The sequence below is a fragment of the Stigmatopora argus genome, chromosome 13 (genome assembly GCF_051989625.1).
Source record: "Stigmatopora argus isolate UIUO_Sarg chromosome 13, RoL_Sarg_1.0, whole genome shotgun sequence".
Classification (NCBI taxonomy): Eukaryota; Metazoa; Chordata; class Actinopteri; order Syngnathiformes; family Syngnathidae; genus Stigmatopora; species Stigmatopora argus.
In genome coordinates this window covers 7,795,698-7,816,587 of record NC_135399.1, presented here as the reverse complement: position 1 = coordinate 7,816,587, position 20,890 = coordinate 7,795,698, and the positions used below count along the sequence as shown (strand labels likewise).

The 20,890-nt window shown below is 37.6% G+C and overlaps 1 protein-coding gene across 5 annotated transcripts in view; it reads right to left on the bottom strand.

Annotated features, from left to right (window-relative positions):
• Positions 1–1,834: 1,834 nt before the first annotated feature.
• Positions 1,835–20,890, bottom strand: part of epha3 (eph receptor A3) — an 84,248-nt gene continuing 65,192 nt past the window's right edge. For 3 of the 5 annotated variants that reach the window (XM_077616572.1, XM_077616571.1, XM_077616576.1), the window contains 6 exons: positions 16,782–16,843; positions 15,219–15,428; positions 12,239–12,388; positions 11,930–12,123; positions 8,731–8,877; positions 1,835–4,629 (listed from right to left, as the gene is read on the bottom strand). In XM_077616572.1, coding sequence (XP_077472698.1) covers positions 4,524–4,629; positions 8,731–8,877; positions 11,930–12,123; positions 12,239–12,388; positions 15,219–15,428; positions 16,782–16,843 — 869 coding nt within the window. In that variant the 3' untranslated portion in view covers positions 1,835–4,523. Of the gene's footprint in view, positions 4,630–5,940; positions 6,063–8,730; positions 8,878–11,929; positions 12,124–12,238; positions 12,389–15,218; positions 15,429–16,781; positions 16,844–20,890 lie in introns of all 5 variants that reach the window. The other 2 variants (XM_077616575.1, XM_077616574.1) reach the window with 2 other exon arrangements.

Here is a 20,890-nt window from a genome sequence, read left to right as displayed (position 1 = left end):
GAACATTGTATAATCAAAGAGAGCAAGACAATTTCAAGACTAAAAGTAGTTCAATTATGTGGAAAGCAAACAGGCCCATGTTGGAACTAAGTAGGGGTGTGTGTTTGTGTGTTTTATTGAAAAGGAGGTTTTGAAACATGCATGTGCATCTGTACCCTGAATGGATTACAAAGACATATTGTTGCAAACTGGAGTTTTGAATGGTACTGATGAACTTTGGCCCGGGATACTGCAACGCTCTTGGACGCAAGTAACACCAAGCACACCTGCTCCATATTTTATTCTCTCGAGTACTATCTCTTCCCAATATTCTTCCTGCCTCGTTCACTTACACCTTAGCTCTGTTATCCCCCTACATCAACATGATGGGTTGAGCACCAGGGAGGTTTAATAGATAAAACAAGGCGAAATTGGTGGCGGTGTCAGGCACACTGTGTTCATTGTTTCTTGACACAGGGAGCCCAGGATCCTGTTTTCCATCCTTGTACATCTGCCTTGAAACATCTGGACAGTGTAAACCTTACAACACTGAGCAGAGCAACTACTATTCTTTCTCCTCCCGTCCCTTCAGAGCTCATAAAAAGAAAAAAAAAGACAAATCATGTTTTTTTAAACATATTTGACCATAGAGAAACCTGAGAGATATGAGGAAGAAAAAAAACTTTCCTTGTGAATGGGCAATTACTTGCCAGAAAGGGTGTTGGGATTATAGGCAGGTGTTCAGCATGGAGCCACAAAAAAGTAATGTTTCTTAACTAGTGACAATGGACCAGTTAAATGGAATACATTAGTGATATTGGACGTGAGTGAAGGCCTGACTCACAATCTGTGCTCTCATCACAAAGGTGGATGAGGTTGTGGTTAGGGTTTTAGAAATAACCATGTTTTTATATGCCTTACTCCATTTATACAGAGAATGTTTTGCGCTTAACCTTTTCCAGTGTGAAACGTGTAATTACCAAAATGTGTTCTCTGCATCTTTACCACAAATGATTAATTAAGTGAATAAAATGGAATAGGAGGTGTGGTTCAGTGTGTCTCCATATAACTTAATTTTCCTTCAACTGGTAATTAATGTTTTTGTATCTGTATTGGTAGTGTCAAAAATAATTTGACGATAGTTATAGCATATCCAATACCTTTAAATACCTTCATTCTAGACTTACAATTTTAGCTTTCATGTAATTATGTGTAAAGCCCTCTTGGTCAATAGACCTTGCATAAATCATTAAATGTCATTATTTAAATTACTTGAAAATAGGCATCTTGTGTCAAAATATAAATTGAATCTGCAACAACCCAATTTCCTCCATTAATATACCCAAATAAATAGATTTTCAAGCTGTTTTTCCACTTAAAATTCAATAACAAACTGATAGAAATGTTGGTACGTACTTGTTTTGTGTTGGAACAAAATCCAAAAGCTGTTTAAATTTACATAGTGTGAAAAAGTGAAAGATGTACAAGGCTAGCACCTTGAGTGTGGCACTATATTTTCTACTGTACACCGTGTTGTGATTTACGTGATCATTTAAATGATAATTGTGAATAATAAAATTCTTATTTTTGGCACCAACAGGAACGGTTGTCTGCTGCCACCCCTTAATGTGCAATATACATTCTCTCAACACTTGTTTTCAGACTTTAATTTATATGGCTTCATTCTCTCTACCTCAAGTACAGTTTATTTATATAGCCCTTAATTACAAATGAACTTCAAACAATTTTTACAGGCCCACAGTTGACAAAGATTAATGACATTCCCTGATCAAAAAGACGCATTTCAAGGGAAAACAAATGTTAACAATAAAACACAGAACCAAATCCGTCATCCTTACTTTTTTGGAAAATATTTTGAGAATATTTATTATAAAAATATAAATGTTTCCACTACAAATCCTTTTACATTAGTTGACAAGGCCTTCTACGTTTGAACACGTAAACTCTCACGCAAACATACGGATCAGAAACCAGAGTTGGGCATATGGGTGCATAACAGTATTGCTCTCTCAGATGTTGCAGGTTGATAAAATGACTCAAAAAACAAACACATGTAACAATGACACATAAATTACTGTAAGCCTAAAAAAAAGCAACAACAACAAAAAATGTGTGTGGTGTAATGTTAACAAATAAATAATTATGTAATCACAATTGCGTTTTATTGTAGAAAACAAAAAGCAGGCTGACAAATATAATTCAAAACAAGATAAAGTATAAGATGCTTTTTGTCTGTTTAATTAAAATTGTTGCACAATTTGTAATCTTTTTATACATAGAAAAATTTGTACAAAGAAGCATGGCATGTATATATTGCAGGATCCGTTGGGCTAGTTGCTATATCGTCATGATGGTTTACATATTTACATGCTAATCAGATCACATAGCAGCAACAGCAGCATCCACAGGTAAAACACTGGATATTCCCATACCATGAAGAGAAATGTTTTTTTATTTTTTATTTTTTTCCAAAAGCACTGACGTCATCTCTAGCCACATGGCTAAATTTCTTGAAGGAAAGTGCTCACATATTTGTGTATTAAGTGCATTTAGAGTGCACGACTGTAAATTATTTTTTTTCTAAACCAAAAGTATAAAGTGGTACCAGTTTATAGCACTAGTCATGAGTGATTGACCAGAATCCATGCAGATATACCTTTTTTTTTCCTGTGGACAATCCAAATCTAAAGGTGCATTCAGAGAATCCCTTTCTGGATATATAGTAGTATGTATTTTGATCTCATATTTGAAGTTCACAAGAAAACTTCATACTTTGTATGTAGCAATGGTGCTAAATCCTATTCAGTTCAACCAAAAATTGGGAGTTTACATGGTGATCCCAAAAATGATCCTATCTAACCATGAGGCACTAGTCCTTTTGCCAATAACAGTTCATCTATAAAAATAGAAAACATGTATTTCCTTGGCAAAAGTTAAACATCAACTGTTTATTCCAGAAATTAGAATAGTTGGATTTCCCTTGTTTCTGTTATTATTATTATTATTTTTAATAAAGATAACATTCTACCAGTCTTATTTGACCGTTACAGTTTCTGTGTTGTTCTTAATCTGGACATAATCAATTGATTTTAGTGTTGGTGTTCAATTGTAAATTTCTCCACTTGAGGGCATTGCGTATGACTGAAAATCCAGAACTAAAGTACTTTAGGGTCATTGTTCTTCCATTTATATCCTGTAGATATCAGTCGAGTGCATTTTGAAGAGTAAAAGAAAACAAAAATGAAGTATTGTCTTTCTAGTCACGGGAATGATCATGCTAAAAACAAAACTAACACGGATGTTATCATTTGCCCATTAAGATGTTTTTTGTTAATATGATTTATTGGGACATGATATGCTGCCTGACCTGGAAGGTTAAAGGTCAGATTTTTAGCATTTTCAGTGTTTGCCCAGCTGTATTGAGTAAAGAAAGTGAGTGTGATTCCTGATGGAAACTTTTCTTTCACAAGAAAATAAACTTAAGTACAAGTTCACCAGAAGTATAAAACTAATATGTTGCACAATATGACTCTGAAGGAGATGTGGGCAAAACCACAAGTTCATCTTATGTCTCATTTTCAACTTTACAGAATCTCACTCTCATTTCTCTTACCGTGTGCCATCAATTCCGCGCTTCGATCCGCATCGTTCACTCCATCTGTTTCTGCTTGTTACAGGAAAATATAGATCAAATGATGTGTGCATCCTGAGATTTCACACAAAGGTTGCTTGCTGGATAGCGTTGACACGACCATAAAGGTACAATATCTGCTTCTTTCACAATTAACATACTACATTTGTCATATAAACATCGTGAAGTGTGTTATTGCCCCTGTACCTTCAAAGCTTACTGTTCACTCAACTGTGAGTGAAGCATGGTCATGGCTTCAGAACATTGCAATCTACACATGATTTACACCATTATTGCTTTTTGTGACAAGTATACATAATCATAGAGATTAGAACAGATTGAGTTAACGTGTAGGTAGTTGTAAAAGAATATCAAGACTTCATTAGTCCAGGTTGGGTCCACACTGGATCAGCTGCTGCTGCTGTTTTCCATTAAGAGTCACACAGGGCAGTTTGGCCATGCCGCTATCTTTTCTCACACAGGTTGCTGACCAGGTGGAGTGTGAGGCTGGCAGTATAATGGAGGGAAACATCATCCGCTTATACTGGGGCAGAATAGTTTGGCCTTTGTTCCACCTTGCATCCCAGTCCAGCCAACATGTGTCTATCCCTGACCAGTTCTGTTCGACTGTGTTAGTTCTCATGTGCGTATTTAAATCCCAATCTGTCTGTAAGGCATTTCAACTTGAGCATGGATCAATGGAGGGTTCAAGAGTCAGCTCACGGACTCGGACGGAGTCAGGCCAGTTGACGGACTTGCTAGTCTAGGCTCTTCCCATTCCATATGTTTAATTTCCTATCAGTCATCTGCCATCATCACGGTGTATACGCAGTGTGTAATTGCAAGCAGTTAGCTTAGCTCCCAAGTGGTCTTCCTCTGTTGATCTCATCTTTTAAACAGGCACTGGTCCGTTCTTGTTGTGAGATTCAAGGGCTTTGAGGCTGCTCACGATCTTCTTCTGGGGTCCTGCAATTGTCACGCCAACCTTTTTCAAATCCCTAGTGAGGAGAAAATGCGAGAGCGGGGAAAGAAACAGGGAAAAGAACGAATAGGGAGGTCATTTACCAGGCACAGTGATGGAGAGGGACATGACAGAGGGAAAGATTGGGAGAAAAGGAGATAGAAAGTGTGCATTAGTGATGAAGGATGTGACATCCTTGTGACATTTAATGACATGCTCCCAGCACGGCTCCCTTCACTTTCCCATGCAGCTGCCATTCACACTGGACTGCATTTCCCAGAAGGCCAGTGAGCTGCCACTGTTCTGAATGAGGATATGCCTCTACTCTCCATCGCTAATAATCAACAATATAAGCCTGGGGCAATACACTGACAGTTGCAGTTATGACCTGTCACTGGAAGAAACAATCACATGCGATGGTCTTGTTACCGACACTGAATTGAATGAGATTCGGTCAAACGAGCAGGTAGGGACATGGGGAAAGGAGCACAACTGGTACATGTTATATAATTAAACATGCAATTAATGACTATTCATTTAGCAAGACAAATTGCTCGATTAGAGGCACCATTTCACTTCAACTTTAGTTTAAATGAGCAACTCACATCAAAAAGTAGGGTGTAATTAGAAACTCATTGAAGAAGTTGCTAATCTGGTGAGTACATTTAAGTACAATATTAGTACAAGGAGATAAATGCAGTCCAAGTGGGGATATTACCAGCTAATTTTGGTATTTTTTTCTTCGTTTTTGAATTTGTTATGTGTAAATTGTTCATTAAGAAGCAGGGCATTGGGTGGGCAAAGCAGCACACTTAAAGAGACATTGCCTCAGTCCGTGCTTTAACACAAAGGGGCAGGTTACATGTAATGGAATGTATCAGTTTTGCAGTATAAAACAGACAAACAAACAATACAAATAAAAGACTTGAAGGAACAAGCAGCATTAGTTTGCAAAAAGAGATGATAACTTGGTTTCCATCCACACTTTATAAATGTAAATGCATTCACATACATTTAAATATTTAGATTCATGGACATTCCATTTTTTTTAAAATTATATTTTCATAAATTAACATTCAACATCGAACGATTCTTGCCGTTCCAGCTAAAATGGATTAAATGTCTGTCGCCATAAATGGCTGAATAAAAATAATCCAATATTTGCAATTGGACAGACATTACTATAAAGTGCACATGCACGTTTTCAAAGGAAACCTGTTATTTTATTTTGTACTGTGGGATGGAAACTTAGCCATCAAGTTATTACTGTCCCCATAAAACCCAGATGTGAAGACCAATCAGAACATTCTGCTCCTGAGGATGGACTTGGCTGTGCTGCACCACCCACCATCCAGAGTCCGAGGAATCGAAAGGTGAGGAACTGCATGTTAGAGAGTGGTGATCCCCATGGACGGCTCCCATTCTGGGCAAGTTGCTGGTGTGACGTGGACCTCTGTCAGAATCACTCTACTGAGAAACAGCCATGCCCAGCAATGTTAACAAATGGAATCCCATCACGAGTCACGTCCTGGCTGAAATGCTTTCATACAGTTTTTTGAAGGGTAGTTAGTCAGACAAAGGCTACAATGTGACACGCAAACAATTTAACTGAAAATCTGAAGCTACGAAAAATTCAAACATGGAAATATGCCAACAATTAAATGCAAAACTAGCACGTTGCCTTGTGAGTTCATGTATGTGTTGTAATTTTTCTTTCAATCAGAAACCTCTTGTATGATCTCATATGTCACATGCTACAACCTCCATAATTCATTTTAATTAACCAGGTCTGTTTGTTATTTTCTCGTCAGTATAGCCAAAAGGAATGATCTCAAAAACAGGATGCATTTCCAAAACAATACCTTGATCTACAAATGTATTTATATAGACCAATGGGGTAGGATTACTGTATACTACACTGAGAGATTGGTATCTCTAAAATAAATAAATTTCTAAAAAGCTGTCAAATGTTACTTTCCCCAGTGTTTTTTGCAGACTTTCCCATGACCTAAGTAAAATAACTCTGCTGTGTATTTTTATTTGGCATAATTAAATGTGACAATCGCACAGTGTGCACTCTACGGGTGCTGTCTCCTAACCGAAAAACACTTTTTTTTGTGAAGGGGGAAAAAAAGGCCATCCTTAACCAGTAGAAATACTAAGATATGAACTAAAACGGCTGATGGATTAGAGCTATGATCATTTCCTATGTCCTTGGAGGGTTTAAAGACTTTTCCAGATTTGCAAAACAGCACAAAGCATGTGTGGGAGGAATCTTTAAGATAAGGTCATGTCCACATGTTTACAGGTATTTTCCCCTCTCCATTGTCCAAAAAATATCTATCTTAACACATGCGATACTAGTTTCAGGAAGTAGAATTTTAATTTTCAGTACAGTACAGGGTTAGGTGATAGTAAGATTTAAATACGATATAATCATATCAATATTATTGCAGATAAGAAGAAAAAGTAGGTCAATCACTGTGATCAGCCGCAACATATTTAAATGATCAAATATGGAATTGTTAATTGACTATAGTTTGGGAGATTTAGAGCAATCCCTCAAAAAGTCATTTTGGAAACTGTTATCTTAATGCTATTCTAAGATGAACGAAACAATTCACGGGCATCGCTTGGCAGTAAAATAATTAATATTTTCATTGTTAGATGAATTAATCTGTTATTTTTTTATATGTGCCAAAATGTACTATTATAAAAGAATAGAAAATAGAATATTCCCTGTCATGTAAATTTGTCCAGATGCAAAAATGTCCTTATCCAAATTCTGCAAAAGGACTTAAGCAAGGAGATATTGATTTCTGTCTTTCGATTTAACAAAATGCTCTTAAACACCAAACAAAACACTATTTCCAGAATCTGCTTGTGCATGTGCACCGAATTTACGTTTGGGTGGTACAATTAAAAATGCTTTTAACTTCTTGTTGATTTGCCATGAATTCTATGTACATTTAATTCCCCAACATTCCACTAAATCTAACACCAGTCCCTCCAAACTGGACATATGTTACACCAGCAGATGACTCAGCACATGGCAGCCAAGTATGATTACTGTTTGTCGGAGGTCAGAGCACTGCCAACACTTGTGCTGACTATCAAGGACTAGATTAAGTCTGTACGAATCAATAGAATAATCTATATAGAGCAATGCACAGTCCCAGTCAAGGCTACTCGTTCTGTAGCTGCGGTGCTGTTGGCCTTGGTTGAAATACCTCATCTTTCAGAGGATTAATACTGAAATGATCCAATTTACCATCTAGCTGCAGGGGAAAAATGTAAGGCGATACGATTTCTTTCGTACAAGACTGCTCTTGTATGGTGTGTTCTGTCATCTGCGAGTCTGCAGAGTAAGCTCTTTTATGAGTTGTTGACTTGGGATAACTTATTATTGATGAAACATAGGTATTGATAGAAAAGGCATTATAAGTTTTCACAGAACACACATATTTTTGCGTTTTTCTCGTGAAAAATGTTATTTCTCTTTGTAAAATGAATGTATATTTGTTATTGAAGTCATACTTGATGATAAAACAGCAAATACAAATGTAATAAGACAATCCCAACATGACTGATCTTGTTTGGTCTATGCATAACTTTCAGAAAAAAACTACTTAAAACTTATTTTAATTTGCTTTTTTTTCATTTTAAAGAATGCAGCATTCTTGCATTCAAATCTGACAAGCACGCCTGTGTTTTCATTAGCAAAGGCCTTCTTTGCTGTTCTTTTCAGTTGTCAAATTTACCCTCTCATTCCATCCATGAATAGTTTCTCTTCTATTCCAATCTCTCTGGTGGAGCTCACAATTCCCCAAGACTGTATCTTCCTCAATTTCAATTTCTGTTTCTCCATTTATCGCTTCTTTTCACTCCCACACCGTCTACCTTCATAATCGTACTAGAACCACCGAGAGCATGGCGAAATGCCTGTCATGATGAGTTCAAATGAGACCTTTAGTAATGGCTCCATAGCTCTTTTAGCTTTTGATGAACAAGAGAGAAGGATTGTGTGTCCTTTATCAAAAGACTTTATAAATTCCCAGTAACGCTTGCCTCACAATTTGGGCCCTGTAAAGGCTATTGACATGAATAGGCAGAGTAGCCTTGTGTGTTTGTGTCTTACTCTGTAGAAGACTTGGCCAGGGTATCGCAGGAGCTGTAGCTGACCCCAGAAAAGGCCTCATTGCAGGGTAAGGTCCTCATTCCATCCATCCAGTCCCCCATTGAAGGAACCTCTGAACTACTTCTATCCAACAACAAGTTGGCAGGCCTGTGAGAGAAATTGGGAGAGGAAAATGTTCATATATTTATATGTATGTATAAAAATGGAAAAGACAAAAAGGATGAGAAACTGAGAGGACAGAGGAAATGACATCTCAGACAGAAAAAGGAAAAGAGCAATATGTCTAAAGCCGTGAGTTGGCGGCGCAGTGACAGACAGAATCTTTGGCTGCCAGATCAGAGGAACATCAAAAAGTGAAAGACCCAAAGAAAGAACTAGAAAGACTAATTTGTGAAAAAAAATCTAAAAATTCACACCAGAACTACACAGAGTAAGAACTTTTAACCAGGTGTCATATAAAACTATTTAAGTGGGAAAAAGTCAAATAATTAGAACTACTGCCTTGTTTCGACAAGTTTGTTCTAAAGGTTTATTGATCATCTCTGTGTATTTGCTCTTGTTTGACACTTTCTGCTAAGATCTCTTCCCCCCTTTATCATCTGCTTTCTCCTTGACTTTCCTCTGAGATGTAAACTGCAAACGACCTTGTTTTCCCTGTCTTATCATTCTCTTTGTTTGCGCTGTTGTTGTATTTTCACACAAACCCAAGCCAGGATCATAAGTAAAGGAGCTGGTAGCGTTGAGCAAGATGGCAAAGGGAATTTTAAAACCCTCTGCAGACCTTAACACTATCAGGGTAAAGAAAACACAAGACCGAAGTAAAACAGATATTTTTAGACTATAAACATGATGTGCTCTTTACATTTTTATTTTCCTCCCTTCCACACTATTTGTCATTCTCTTGCCCTCAAGATAACCGGAGCAGTGTAACTCTTGTTTACAGTGATCTTTAGGGAGGAGATGAGGTAAGCAGAAGAACTTGTGCAGGACAGCGGGAGAGCAATTCATCTCAGGTTGTGGTACTGGGACAATTCCCATGAAGTCTCTCAGAGAGGAGAGGCTGATACTTCACGCTAGCGTTGGCCCTTTAAATTGGATTTCTGATCTGCCTCTGTTGGATATGATGGATGTGTTGTAGTGTTAATCAGTACTACTCAGGTGGTCTGAAGGAAGCTATTAACCTGAAATACTCCAGGTGTGACATTTTGATTTTATTTCACTCGTGCATGCAATATTGGTACGCTAAATATTTGATTAATATTATATGGTATAATTGAAATGGATGTTGACAATGTTTTACCAAAGAAACATTAATGTATTTATTAATTGGATATTTTTTCCATGGCCCCTAATAGAACATGTTTAGTTTTATTATTCAGTCAATGACCTATATTGTCTTGACTTGGTTTGACCATTGGATTGGATTGGATTGGATAACTTTATTCATCCTGTATTCGGGAAATTTCGTTGTTCCAGTGGCAAGAGGGTGAGGATGCAGGAATAGGAAAGGCATTTTAGACATAAATAGATAGGTAATAAGTAGGTCAAGAAATAAATACATGAATACCATGAGTACATGAGAACCATGTTATCACATTCACGTCTTGCAACTTACTAGGTTTGTTTCCATCTGTACTGGTTAGTCCATTCTATCAATTAGCTCTCTCCAGCTACTGGTATGTTGTTTGCATTTAGTGCAGTGATTTTTTCAATGTTGTTAATGTTGTTGTTGCATGTGCATGTACACCTGAACCTATACCTTGTATTTTTCTGTTATTTTGAACCTTAAACTTTATTTCACGGAAGTGGGTATTTTCATTCTTTCACACACCATTCTTTGGTATTTGTGAAAATATATATACAAATATTTTTTTTACATTTCATTCACAATTTGGCTTCTGATATGTAAAATTCCCAATATGCGCACAAACAATACAGTGTCTTGAAAGCGACCACAGATTGACAAAGTAGTTTGGTTCACTAATTAACATAATTTGTAGAACACAATAATCCATTATTCAATGATGCCATTGTGGAATCATGCTTTGGTGTGACTGTACAGCCGGCATGATGGACAGTGCCCTCCAGCCCTGTTTGGACTGTTGTTGGCCTATAATTAGTCTCTGACAACCAACCTTGACCCACTGACCCCAGAACCTCTCCATGCAGAGACAGTAAACTCTGACTGGGTCCCACCCCTGAACCCTCCAGATGCTATATTCTAGTCCCAGACTCCGGTCTGGGTTTGAGGAAGGGGGGTGCTGCTCCATTAGCTAGCCAGGACAGCTCTGTGACAAACGAGGTGTGCAGAGTTGAGTGCAGCTGCTTCCACTGCGCAACTGCTGCCACACACACACGCGTACGCACACACAAACTTCCCATAAATCAGCATGCTAGACTCTGTCGGGCAGCCGGTGCTCACCCAGTGTTAAAAGCCAATCAGGAAAATTACATGCAAACTCCAAGGGACCTATTTTCACTTTCTTAAGAAATCATTAGTCAATGTTATGAGATTTGACATCTCCATAATACCACATGCGTCTGCTGCAGACCCCAACGCCTGCCCTCCTTCCTGCCTAAACTGACAATTGTACAAGGACCGCTCTCTTCCATCATGGCTCTCCAGGACAGAATGGTTGTGCCATGAAAAGAACAATGTAGAATCAGTGTAAAAAGAGTCAAGAAAGATGGCTGTAAATAGCAATAATGAACCTAATTTAGTTTAATGTCTAAACACACCTTCCACCTTTCCCTGTGCTTTTCTAGAAATAATGTTGATTGTTTCCGTTCTTTCGTATTCTCAGACAAATATTTTATCATTGAGGTGTTTTTTTTAATCTGAATATTTTGTGTGTAGAGACATTCGTGTGTATGGTTACCACTATATACATTTCCTTGTTGACATCACAAAATCAGTCTTTTGGTGTGTGTGATATGCGAATAATAATTAAAAAAAACAAAAAAAACTGACTGCTGGACAAGTCGTATTTTGAAATGTTTAAATATTCTTGCCATTGGAAATAAAAGTGTCATGTGAATTTTTGGAACATTCTGACATTGGAATGGCCAAATATGTACGGCATCCTGAAAAACTGGACAGAAAAAACATATGGATACTATATGTGTTGAGCTTTGCTTTGCAACGTCCCACCAAACTAAAATGAACATGATTGAGTTCAATTCCAGAGTTTATCCTTACCTTGATGTTGTGTTGGCAGTAATTTTCAGACTACTGGGGTTGCGTATGAGTTTATCAAGTATGCTGACTATCTGTTCAAATTTGGGCCGGTTGTTCCTTTCTTTTTGCCAGCAGTCTAGCATCAGCTGGTAAAGTGTAGCAGGGCAGTCCATTGGTGGGGGAAGGCGGTAACCCTCATCTACAGCCTTTATTACCTTTATACAGGAAGGAAAACAAGAAATATTGATCAAAGTCTGACATTACTACTGTAGATGTTTTTGCCAGTTGATTTTTTATTTCTTTGTCAGCAAAAAACATTCATATACTCACATCTTGATTGGACATCTCCCAGTAAGGCCGTTCCCCATACGACATAACTTCCCAGAGCACGATGCCATAACTCCAAGCATCACTCGATGATGTAAACTTCCTGTAAGCAATTGCCTCTGGTGCTGTCCACCGGATTGGGATCTTTCCTCCCTGAAAAAACAGTAGTAAGGGGGATGAATCAAACTGACAAAGATTTTTCTATTGAGTTACTGCCAAAACTATTGGAATATAAAAGTTAAGAAAACCTAAAATGGGCAACAATTACAATGCAATTCATGAGGTTATTACGGCTGAATTGTGTCTAGTTGGACTAGCTTTACCACAATCATAGAAAATGTTGTGCTTGGCCTTCAAGTGTCCTACAGGAATGAAAATGCAAAAAATGGTGATTGAAGGTTCTATATAGGCCAGTCAAGCCTTTCCACATGGGGCTCATTTAGGCAGTTCAAAATAGTTAAAAAGCTCAACCGCAAATATTTTGCAAAGGGTTGAAATAACACCATTGTCTAATTTTCTTGATAAGGACTTTTTTAAAAACCTTTTTATAGCGTATCCTTATTTTGACTCATTAGCTTCCATAGACAGTGCTAGACGTTCATTCCCTTTGCCTTGAATAGGTTGACAGGATGCACATGATTTTCTTCTGCGGGCTATACATAAAATAGCATAGCGGGCTGGATCAGGACCAAGTTTGACACTTGTGATTTGGATATTCACTAAAGGTAAGCCTTGCGGTAAAGCCACTGTGTGGATCGCTGAAGCTGCTGAGTCACATTTGTTTAAGTTTAAAGAACATTATAAATTCATTTCCCCCGTTGCCATGTATTGATTACAAAATGAAGGAAACATTATTCAAAAATAACATATTCATGAGATGTAATACAAAATTTCCTTTAACATTTCTTATTGTAGCGTCCACATCATTTCTCATTTTAGCTGAGAAACAGGACAAATGAGGGACAGGGAGCTAAGGGAGGAAAGCTAATGGCAGCCAAAACTAACAAATGTCATCAGCCAAGTCTAGTCAGTTCATGCTCGGTGGTGTGCAGTCACACACACTTCTCTACAACAACAGGCACTCCCGGAGCATTAAGCAATCACAGTGAGAAGTATCTGACACAAAGAGAAAAATAATGAAAAACTAAATTGCACACACGTGTGCATTATAATATTTGAAATTTGATTTTGAGGTCCAGACAAGACTCCAATACAAACAAACATAATAACTACTCATCTAAATGAATGTGATAAGTTTCCATTGGTCAAATGTATCATTAATTGTTTAATTTATACTGTGTATTACATTGTACAATTTGGTTCCATATTTTTCTCTATATATATTTTTGGGCATAAATATATATATATATATATATATATATATATATATATATATATATATATATATATATATATATATATATATATATATATCTTTCAGCTAAGATGGCATTGCAAATATAAATTTGTTCTCATTTCATTCACTTCCACTTGACAGTGATGCAAGGGAAATCCATTTCAACTGGGATGGTTGACATCAAATGGTCATATTTTAGAATCCACTTCAAAAAATTGAATGTCTCCTAGTACAAACTCATTTAAGTTTACATGTTTATTTGCTTCTTTTCCATTGTCCTTGGTTGCATTTTTTTCTTCGTTAGTTTGCTTATTTACATTTTTGTTCTTATGTTATTTTTGTTTTTTTTTCAATTCTTTGTGTTTTTATTTTGTTATGTTTTGTTTTTTTCAGTTCATATTCAAATCTGACCGAAAAACTAAAAACAAAAGGGAAAAAAACCCGCAAAAAATAGAAAAAAAAAATGCGGAAATGCAAGTAATGTAGTGAAAAAATTATATAGCAAGATAAATCAGAAACCTGTATACAACTGGAAGACTGAAAACACACCATAAAAATGTGCAAATAAAAAAACATATATAATAATTTCATAAGGGCGGCCCAGTGGCGCGAGTGGTTAGCGCGTCGGCCTCACAGTGGGAGCCCTGGGTTCAAATCCAGGTCGGTTTACTTGTGTGGAGTTTGCATGTTCTCCCCAGGCCTGCGTGGGTTTTCTCTGGGTACTCCGGTTTCGTCCCACATTCCAAAGACATGTATGGTAGACTGATTGGACACTCTCAATCACCCCTAGGTATGAGTCTGAGCGTGAATGGTTGTTTGTCTCCTTGTGCCCTGCGATTGGCTGGCCACCAATTCAGGGTGTCCCCCGCCTCTGGCCCAAAGTCAGCTGGGATAGGCTCCAGCACCCCGGTTCAGAAAATGAAGTGAGATGAGATGAGATAATTGGATATTATAGACGTTCAATCCATTTGAAGTTGGAACCTGCCACTTTCAATGGATTGGATACCACTGGCAACCAATGAGTTAATTGCAGTATCTTGAGAGATAACGGTTAAAAATAATAAATGAAAAATGATCACTGAAAACAAAACGGACTAGGAAACTGAATAATTTGCATAATGAAACAGGAAAAATACAATCCAGTGTGAAGCATTGTCAGTTACTGTAATATGAGTATGTTTATTTTCAATTACCATTCCACATTTTATACTGTATTTCTAAGAGGAAGCCAAATGCCACCCTGGCTGTTTATTTGACAAGCAATCATTTGGTCTGCAAATTGCAGCATATTTAAAAGGGACTACTTGCAAAAATTAGACTAAATTATCTCATGATGCAAAATAACACAGCTGCAATTCTGCGGCATGCCAGGCCAGCTGGTATTTTAGATGGAATAACAGTAAAATATTGGCAGAGATATTGTTTTTTGTTCCACTATGAATATAAATAAATCCTTTACTTTTTAGCATACATTATTCATCTCAAATTGTGTTATTATTAAATGGATGTGATGAAAATGATGTGTACCTTCAATTTATATTCTACATGAAGTACTTCGAAGAGTAAAAAAATCTTCATTTATTAGCTGCTGGCAGAAAGTTTTAATGCACATATATTTCAACTCACCCTTGTGGTGTATGCTGCCTCGGGGTCATCCTCCAGGACCCTTGACAAGCCGAAGTCTGACACTTTACACACCAGGTTGCTGTTGACTAAGATGTTTCGGGCAGCGAGGTCTCTGTGAACGTAGCCCATGTCTGACAGATACTTCATGCCTGAGGCAATGCCACGCAACATGCCAACCAACTGAATTCCAGTGAACTGGGCATCATGCTTCTGAAAAAAAAACATGAAATTAATGTCTTACTCCAAATTTGTTCTTACAGGTAGCACAACGGTAACCTTTTAAGTTAATTGCATGACACAAAAGCTTAAAAAAATAATAACACCACATCGTAATTAATAACCATGTACAGTTTTCATTTAACTCATTGGCTACCACTTATAGCAATAGACATCCAATTCATTTTGACTGGGAGAGGTTGACAGTGAATGGCCACTGCCTATAGTGCCAATCAAAGTGGTAAAAATGTTTATGATACATTTCATAGGTATTTGTTATTTGCTACCGATAGGAGAGGAATACGGTGTAAAGCAGTCAGTGAGTCAATTTTCCGCATATGAGTGATATTATGCATGTCAGTGTAAATGTGGTGTCTTCATATCACATTATTTTCAAGACGAGTATAAAATTAGTTATTTTAGTTTGTTTATAAACCCGACTTGACCATTTCATTTCAACAGCAGCAGTTAGTGTCCAGGCCACCTGGAATTGTCACTTCAAAAGCCTTCTCAAATCAGACATATGCTATAATGCATAAACTATGAGTTGGTGTGTGTGCGCATATGACACATCTATAAAGATGAAGTGCAGGCCTTGGGCAACATGCCAACAAACAGCTACTCCTCCAGGATGAACTATGATGCAGTGCAGACGTAGAAAAAGGCCTAAAACATGAGTGTGCATGCTTTGATGTCAATGTTATGACTTGGCTGTCATGCTTTGTCTAATTTCAGTAGGGCGGATCACCTTTTTTTTAAAGCAGCACAGAAATGGTCTATATATATATATATATATATATATATATATATATATATATATATATATATATATATATATATATATATATATATATATACATACATACACACACATTCTGAATCAATGCTCTGTAGTTTGTGTACCCTTGACCTATTACATATTCATCATGCAGGGATGGGCTTTTATTTAATTATTTTATATTTTTAGGTTGCCTGAAGTTATAATTTAACAAAGGAACATTTTAAAGCCATGGAAAGTATGTGCTTAACACAGACTTTGTTGTGATTATTCACTTACTCATCATTTGAGTACTTTCTAATCTTGATATTTTAAATGATTCTATGTCTGTAATCGAAACATCTGAAAATATTTATGGGAGTAGGGAGTAACTGCTAAATATATTAGTTTTATATTCATTCAATCAAAACACTCACAACACTGTATAGATTCATAAGACCAAAAAAATCTTAATAATTTAATGGTTAATTTGTGGTATTTTCCCTTTTCTTTTGACTTATGAGAATATAGGGTTGGGGAAAAAATGAAACACAAGAGGTTATATTTAAAAAAAATCCTTGGGTACTCACCCTTAAAAAGCTGTCAAGTGAGCCATTCTCCATGTATTCTGTGACAATCATGACAGGCTTACCTACAAAAGAAAATTCCAATATTTTAGAGTATAAATTCCATTTATTTGCCACACAGCTATCATTTTTGTAGTCCTCAATACATATAGAGGATGAGATAAATCAGACGATACAGTTTTTTTCCCTCTGTCGAAAAAAGTAAGGGGCGGCCTGATGGAAGAGTGGTTAGCGCGCCGGCCTCACAGTTCTGGGATCGAGGGTTCACCCTGTGTGGAGTTTGCATGTTCTCCCCGGGCTTTTGTGGATTTTCTCTGGGTACTCCAGTTTCCTCCCACAACACAAAAAACATGCATGGTATGCTCGTTGATACACCAAATTGGCCCTAGCTATGAGTGTGAGTGTGAGTGTGAATGGTTGTCAGTCTTCTTGTGCACTGCAATTGGCTGCCCACCAATTCAGGGTGTCCCCCAATCGGTGCCCATAGTTGGTTGGCACGAGGATAAGCAATTTGTAACATGAATGGATGAATGAAAAAAATAGTTAGAGTTAGAGTTAATTCTCAATTTAAAGGATAAAACGGAAGTAACTATTATTTCTGTTATCGTTATTTTGTTAAGAAATCACAGTAAATTAAAAAGTGACTATTTACTCATTTTTCCTTATTAAAAATAATAAAAACCTTTTCATTTTTCCACTTTTTTCAGAATGGAAACAAAATCAAAATTTAAAGTATTTGCTATTGAGAGACTCCAAAAGGATTTAGAAAGGTTTTAGGTAAACAACGATTAATTCAAAAATAGTTCACATTTCATTTGATAATGTACATAACTGCCCTTTGAAGGAAATTGTTACTGCGATGTGGCCCATGACATAAATGAGTTTAACACCCCGTGCTAACCAAATTCAAACTAATAAAGACAAGTTTAACTCTCCAAACTTTGTAGCTCCAGACGGCCAGCAATCAACAGTGAAAACTTTGTTTCATACTGCAGTCAGCATAAGGTTTATTACTAGGAGGGAAGAAAACCCCACTTTATGCACCTTTTAAACCAGTCATTGTTAAATCAACAGGCTTGATGTCAAGACTTGTTGTGTCCCAGATGGCTTTGTTGTCAGTGCTTCACTCTTGACTTGCCATCAGCTATATGCTTCATCTCCATTCTATCCTGATGAATATGCCACTCCTCTCCTGCCAAATCATGTGTGAACTGTTCTCACATCTGGATTGGATGTGGCACCAGTGATGGAACTGCGTGCTAAATCTAACAAATCTATCATCGCCGATGAAAGAAATAATATTACCACCCCAGTCATGATTGATCGCTTTAATTAAATAAAAGCAGGCTGCAACTGAATACATATCAATTACAATTTGAGGGATATGTCATCCAGTATTTGATTCTGAACCATATAAACCACACAAGTTGGCTGTCTCATTCATTCATACATCTTCCATACCTTGCATCCTTGAAAGGGTTGGGAAAAAAATGAAACACAAGATGCTAGAGCCTATCCCAGCTGATTTTGGGCGAAAGGCAGACTATACCCTAGACTGGTCGCCAGTCACCTGTAGGGGACGCAGAGGGACAGACGACCATTTGTATTCACAGAAAGCTCCATGATTTAAATTACAATACTTTTTTATTTATTTATTTTTTTAGACGGTGGCGCGAGTGTTTAGTGTGTCGGCCTCACAGCTCTGGGGTCCTGCGTTCAAATCCAGGTCACGTCCACCTGTGTGGAGTTTGCATGTTCTCCTGCGTGGGTTTCCTCCGGGTACTCTGGTTTCCTACCACATTCCAAAAACATGCATGGTAGGCTGATTAGGCACTCTAAATTGCCCTTAGGTATGGGTGTGAGTGTGCATGGTTGTCCGTCTCCTTGTGCCCTGCGACCGGCTGGCCACCGATACAGGGTGTCCCCCCGCCTCTGGCCCGGAGTCAGCTGGGATAGGCCCCCGCAACCTTTACGAGAATGCGCTGTATGGATGATGAATTAATGAATAATCTTCAGACTACTTTTGCCATTGATCTAATTTCAAAACTGATCTATAAATTCCAAAGTGTCCAGTGGAAATAGATTGCACATTTTTCTCCGTCATTGGCACTGAAACAAGATGATGAGTTGAAGTATCACTAAATAATGAAACCCTGTTCAAATGATATAGTTAAATTAACTTCCATTTTCATTGATTAAAAATGCTCTAGTTCCATTTTGGGCCCTAGATCATCTAATTCGACATAGTTTGTCTAAAAAAACTCAGAAAGCTTTCTCTTACAGTCGTAGTTTATACATCTGTGCTTTAACTCCTACAACATGGTGATGGACAATTAAGTTTAATAGACAACAACTTTATAGTAACCTAAGTGGAACACGCATCTATCCAGGTTTCTCCCTTGTGTCTTCAAGCCTCTTCGTTTCCACCCTTTTCTCAGTTCGTATTGGCAGCAAAGATAAAGGTCCTACAGCCCTTTTGTTGTGTGTGTGCATGATCATCAAACATGCACGAGTGTCTCTGATAATATGCAGCCTGTGGATCACCCAAAAACAGCGAGGTAAATGAAGTGTGAAAGTCTCAGGATTAAGAATTAACAGGAGCAGTTTAATAAATCGCCCGCAGGGGTGTGCACTTGTGTGATAGGTGCAGAGCAAATAACCAAAATTGTGCCTTGCTTCCGGGCTGCTGCAACCCATGATGAACATATGGTCTGGTGATCCCTCCAAATGTTCACTCTCAGACACACACATACTATACACATGCATGGACACTCATTGGCCATGAAAATGTTAAGGTAGAAGAAACAACTTCTTTATAAATGGGACATTTGCATTTTTTACTCAGTGTCCAGACATCCAACTCATTTAAACTTGGAGGTATGAATGTCCTTGATTCACTGCCATAGAAGGCGCTGGACAAAAAATCCGTTCATTCATCCACTTCTTCTTCAAACGGATTGGATGGCTAGCTTCGTCAATGGTAGCCAATGAGTAAAATGTTATTATAGACCAGTTTTGAAAATTCTGCACACAGGTTGAAGTGGACTCATTTATAATAGGAAGTTTTTGCTGCTGCAAGCATAAAAACAACCCACTCCTTTCACCGCTAGTTAAAGCATTTTTATGTCGCATACTCACATTTTTCTGAGCGACACAGCGGAAAAGGAGGAGCAATTCACGTGTAAGACCAGCCTTGTCACTGTGCTTGGCCAGTGAGGCAACTACATTGGCCATGAAGGGTCATAGAATTTGCAAAATTTAAACGCTTTGAAAATCATATCAAAAGAAAAAACAATATCTGCTAGACAAATGCAAATTGCTGCAACATATAAACAAAATGCCCACAACAGTATAGATTTACAGCGGAAGTAGACTAACAAATTAGAACAGTAATTATTGCTGTGTGACCATCTCTGCCATGTTATCTAGTAGAGATCGTTGTATGAGTATCAGCCAGTGATATACCTCTGTGGTTGTGTGGTGGTATACACCTCTATTGTAAACCTGGCAACCGAAGTAAGGACACACATTCTGGCTAACTTAATCGTCTAACGTCATACAACAATGGACTACCCTTATTAACTCAGTAGTGGCCAATAATGGTGATAAAACACAAAATCGATTTTGACTGGGAGACCTGGCAGCAATTGTTCGATCACTGCCAGGTCCCCAGTCAAATTGGATTGGCTGTCCATCATCGATGGCAATGAAACATTATCATTCATTACCAGCATCCCAGCGCAAATGTTATAATTGGAAATATTTGACTCATTGGCAGTGAAAGAAATAAGCAAATCCCCAAACCAGCTCCTTAGTCTTATTTCAAATATAATACAAATTTCCATGTTTCTTTTTAGGTTAAGGGATTGACTTGAGGGGATGAAAAGTATTTTCAGCAAAGTCAAACTATCCACCTGAAATGGGGCTTTTAAACAAGTTAGACAGTGAGATCACACGAGATAATAAGAGAATTAGAATGAGGGAGATTAAGCAAGGGAAAGCAAAAATTGAGGACAATTAAGTGAGGAGAGGCTCTTGGTGTTTTAGTGACTATTCCAGTGTTTCTTAACAAGGCCGGTGCCTCGGGGAAAGATTGAAGGCCAGGCATGTTT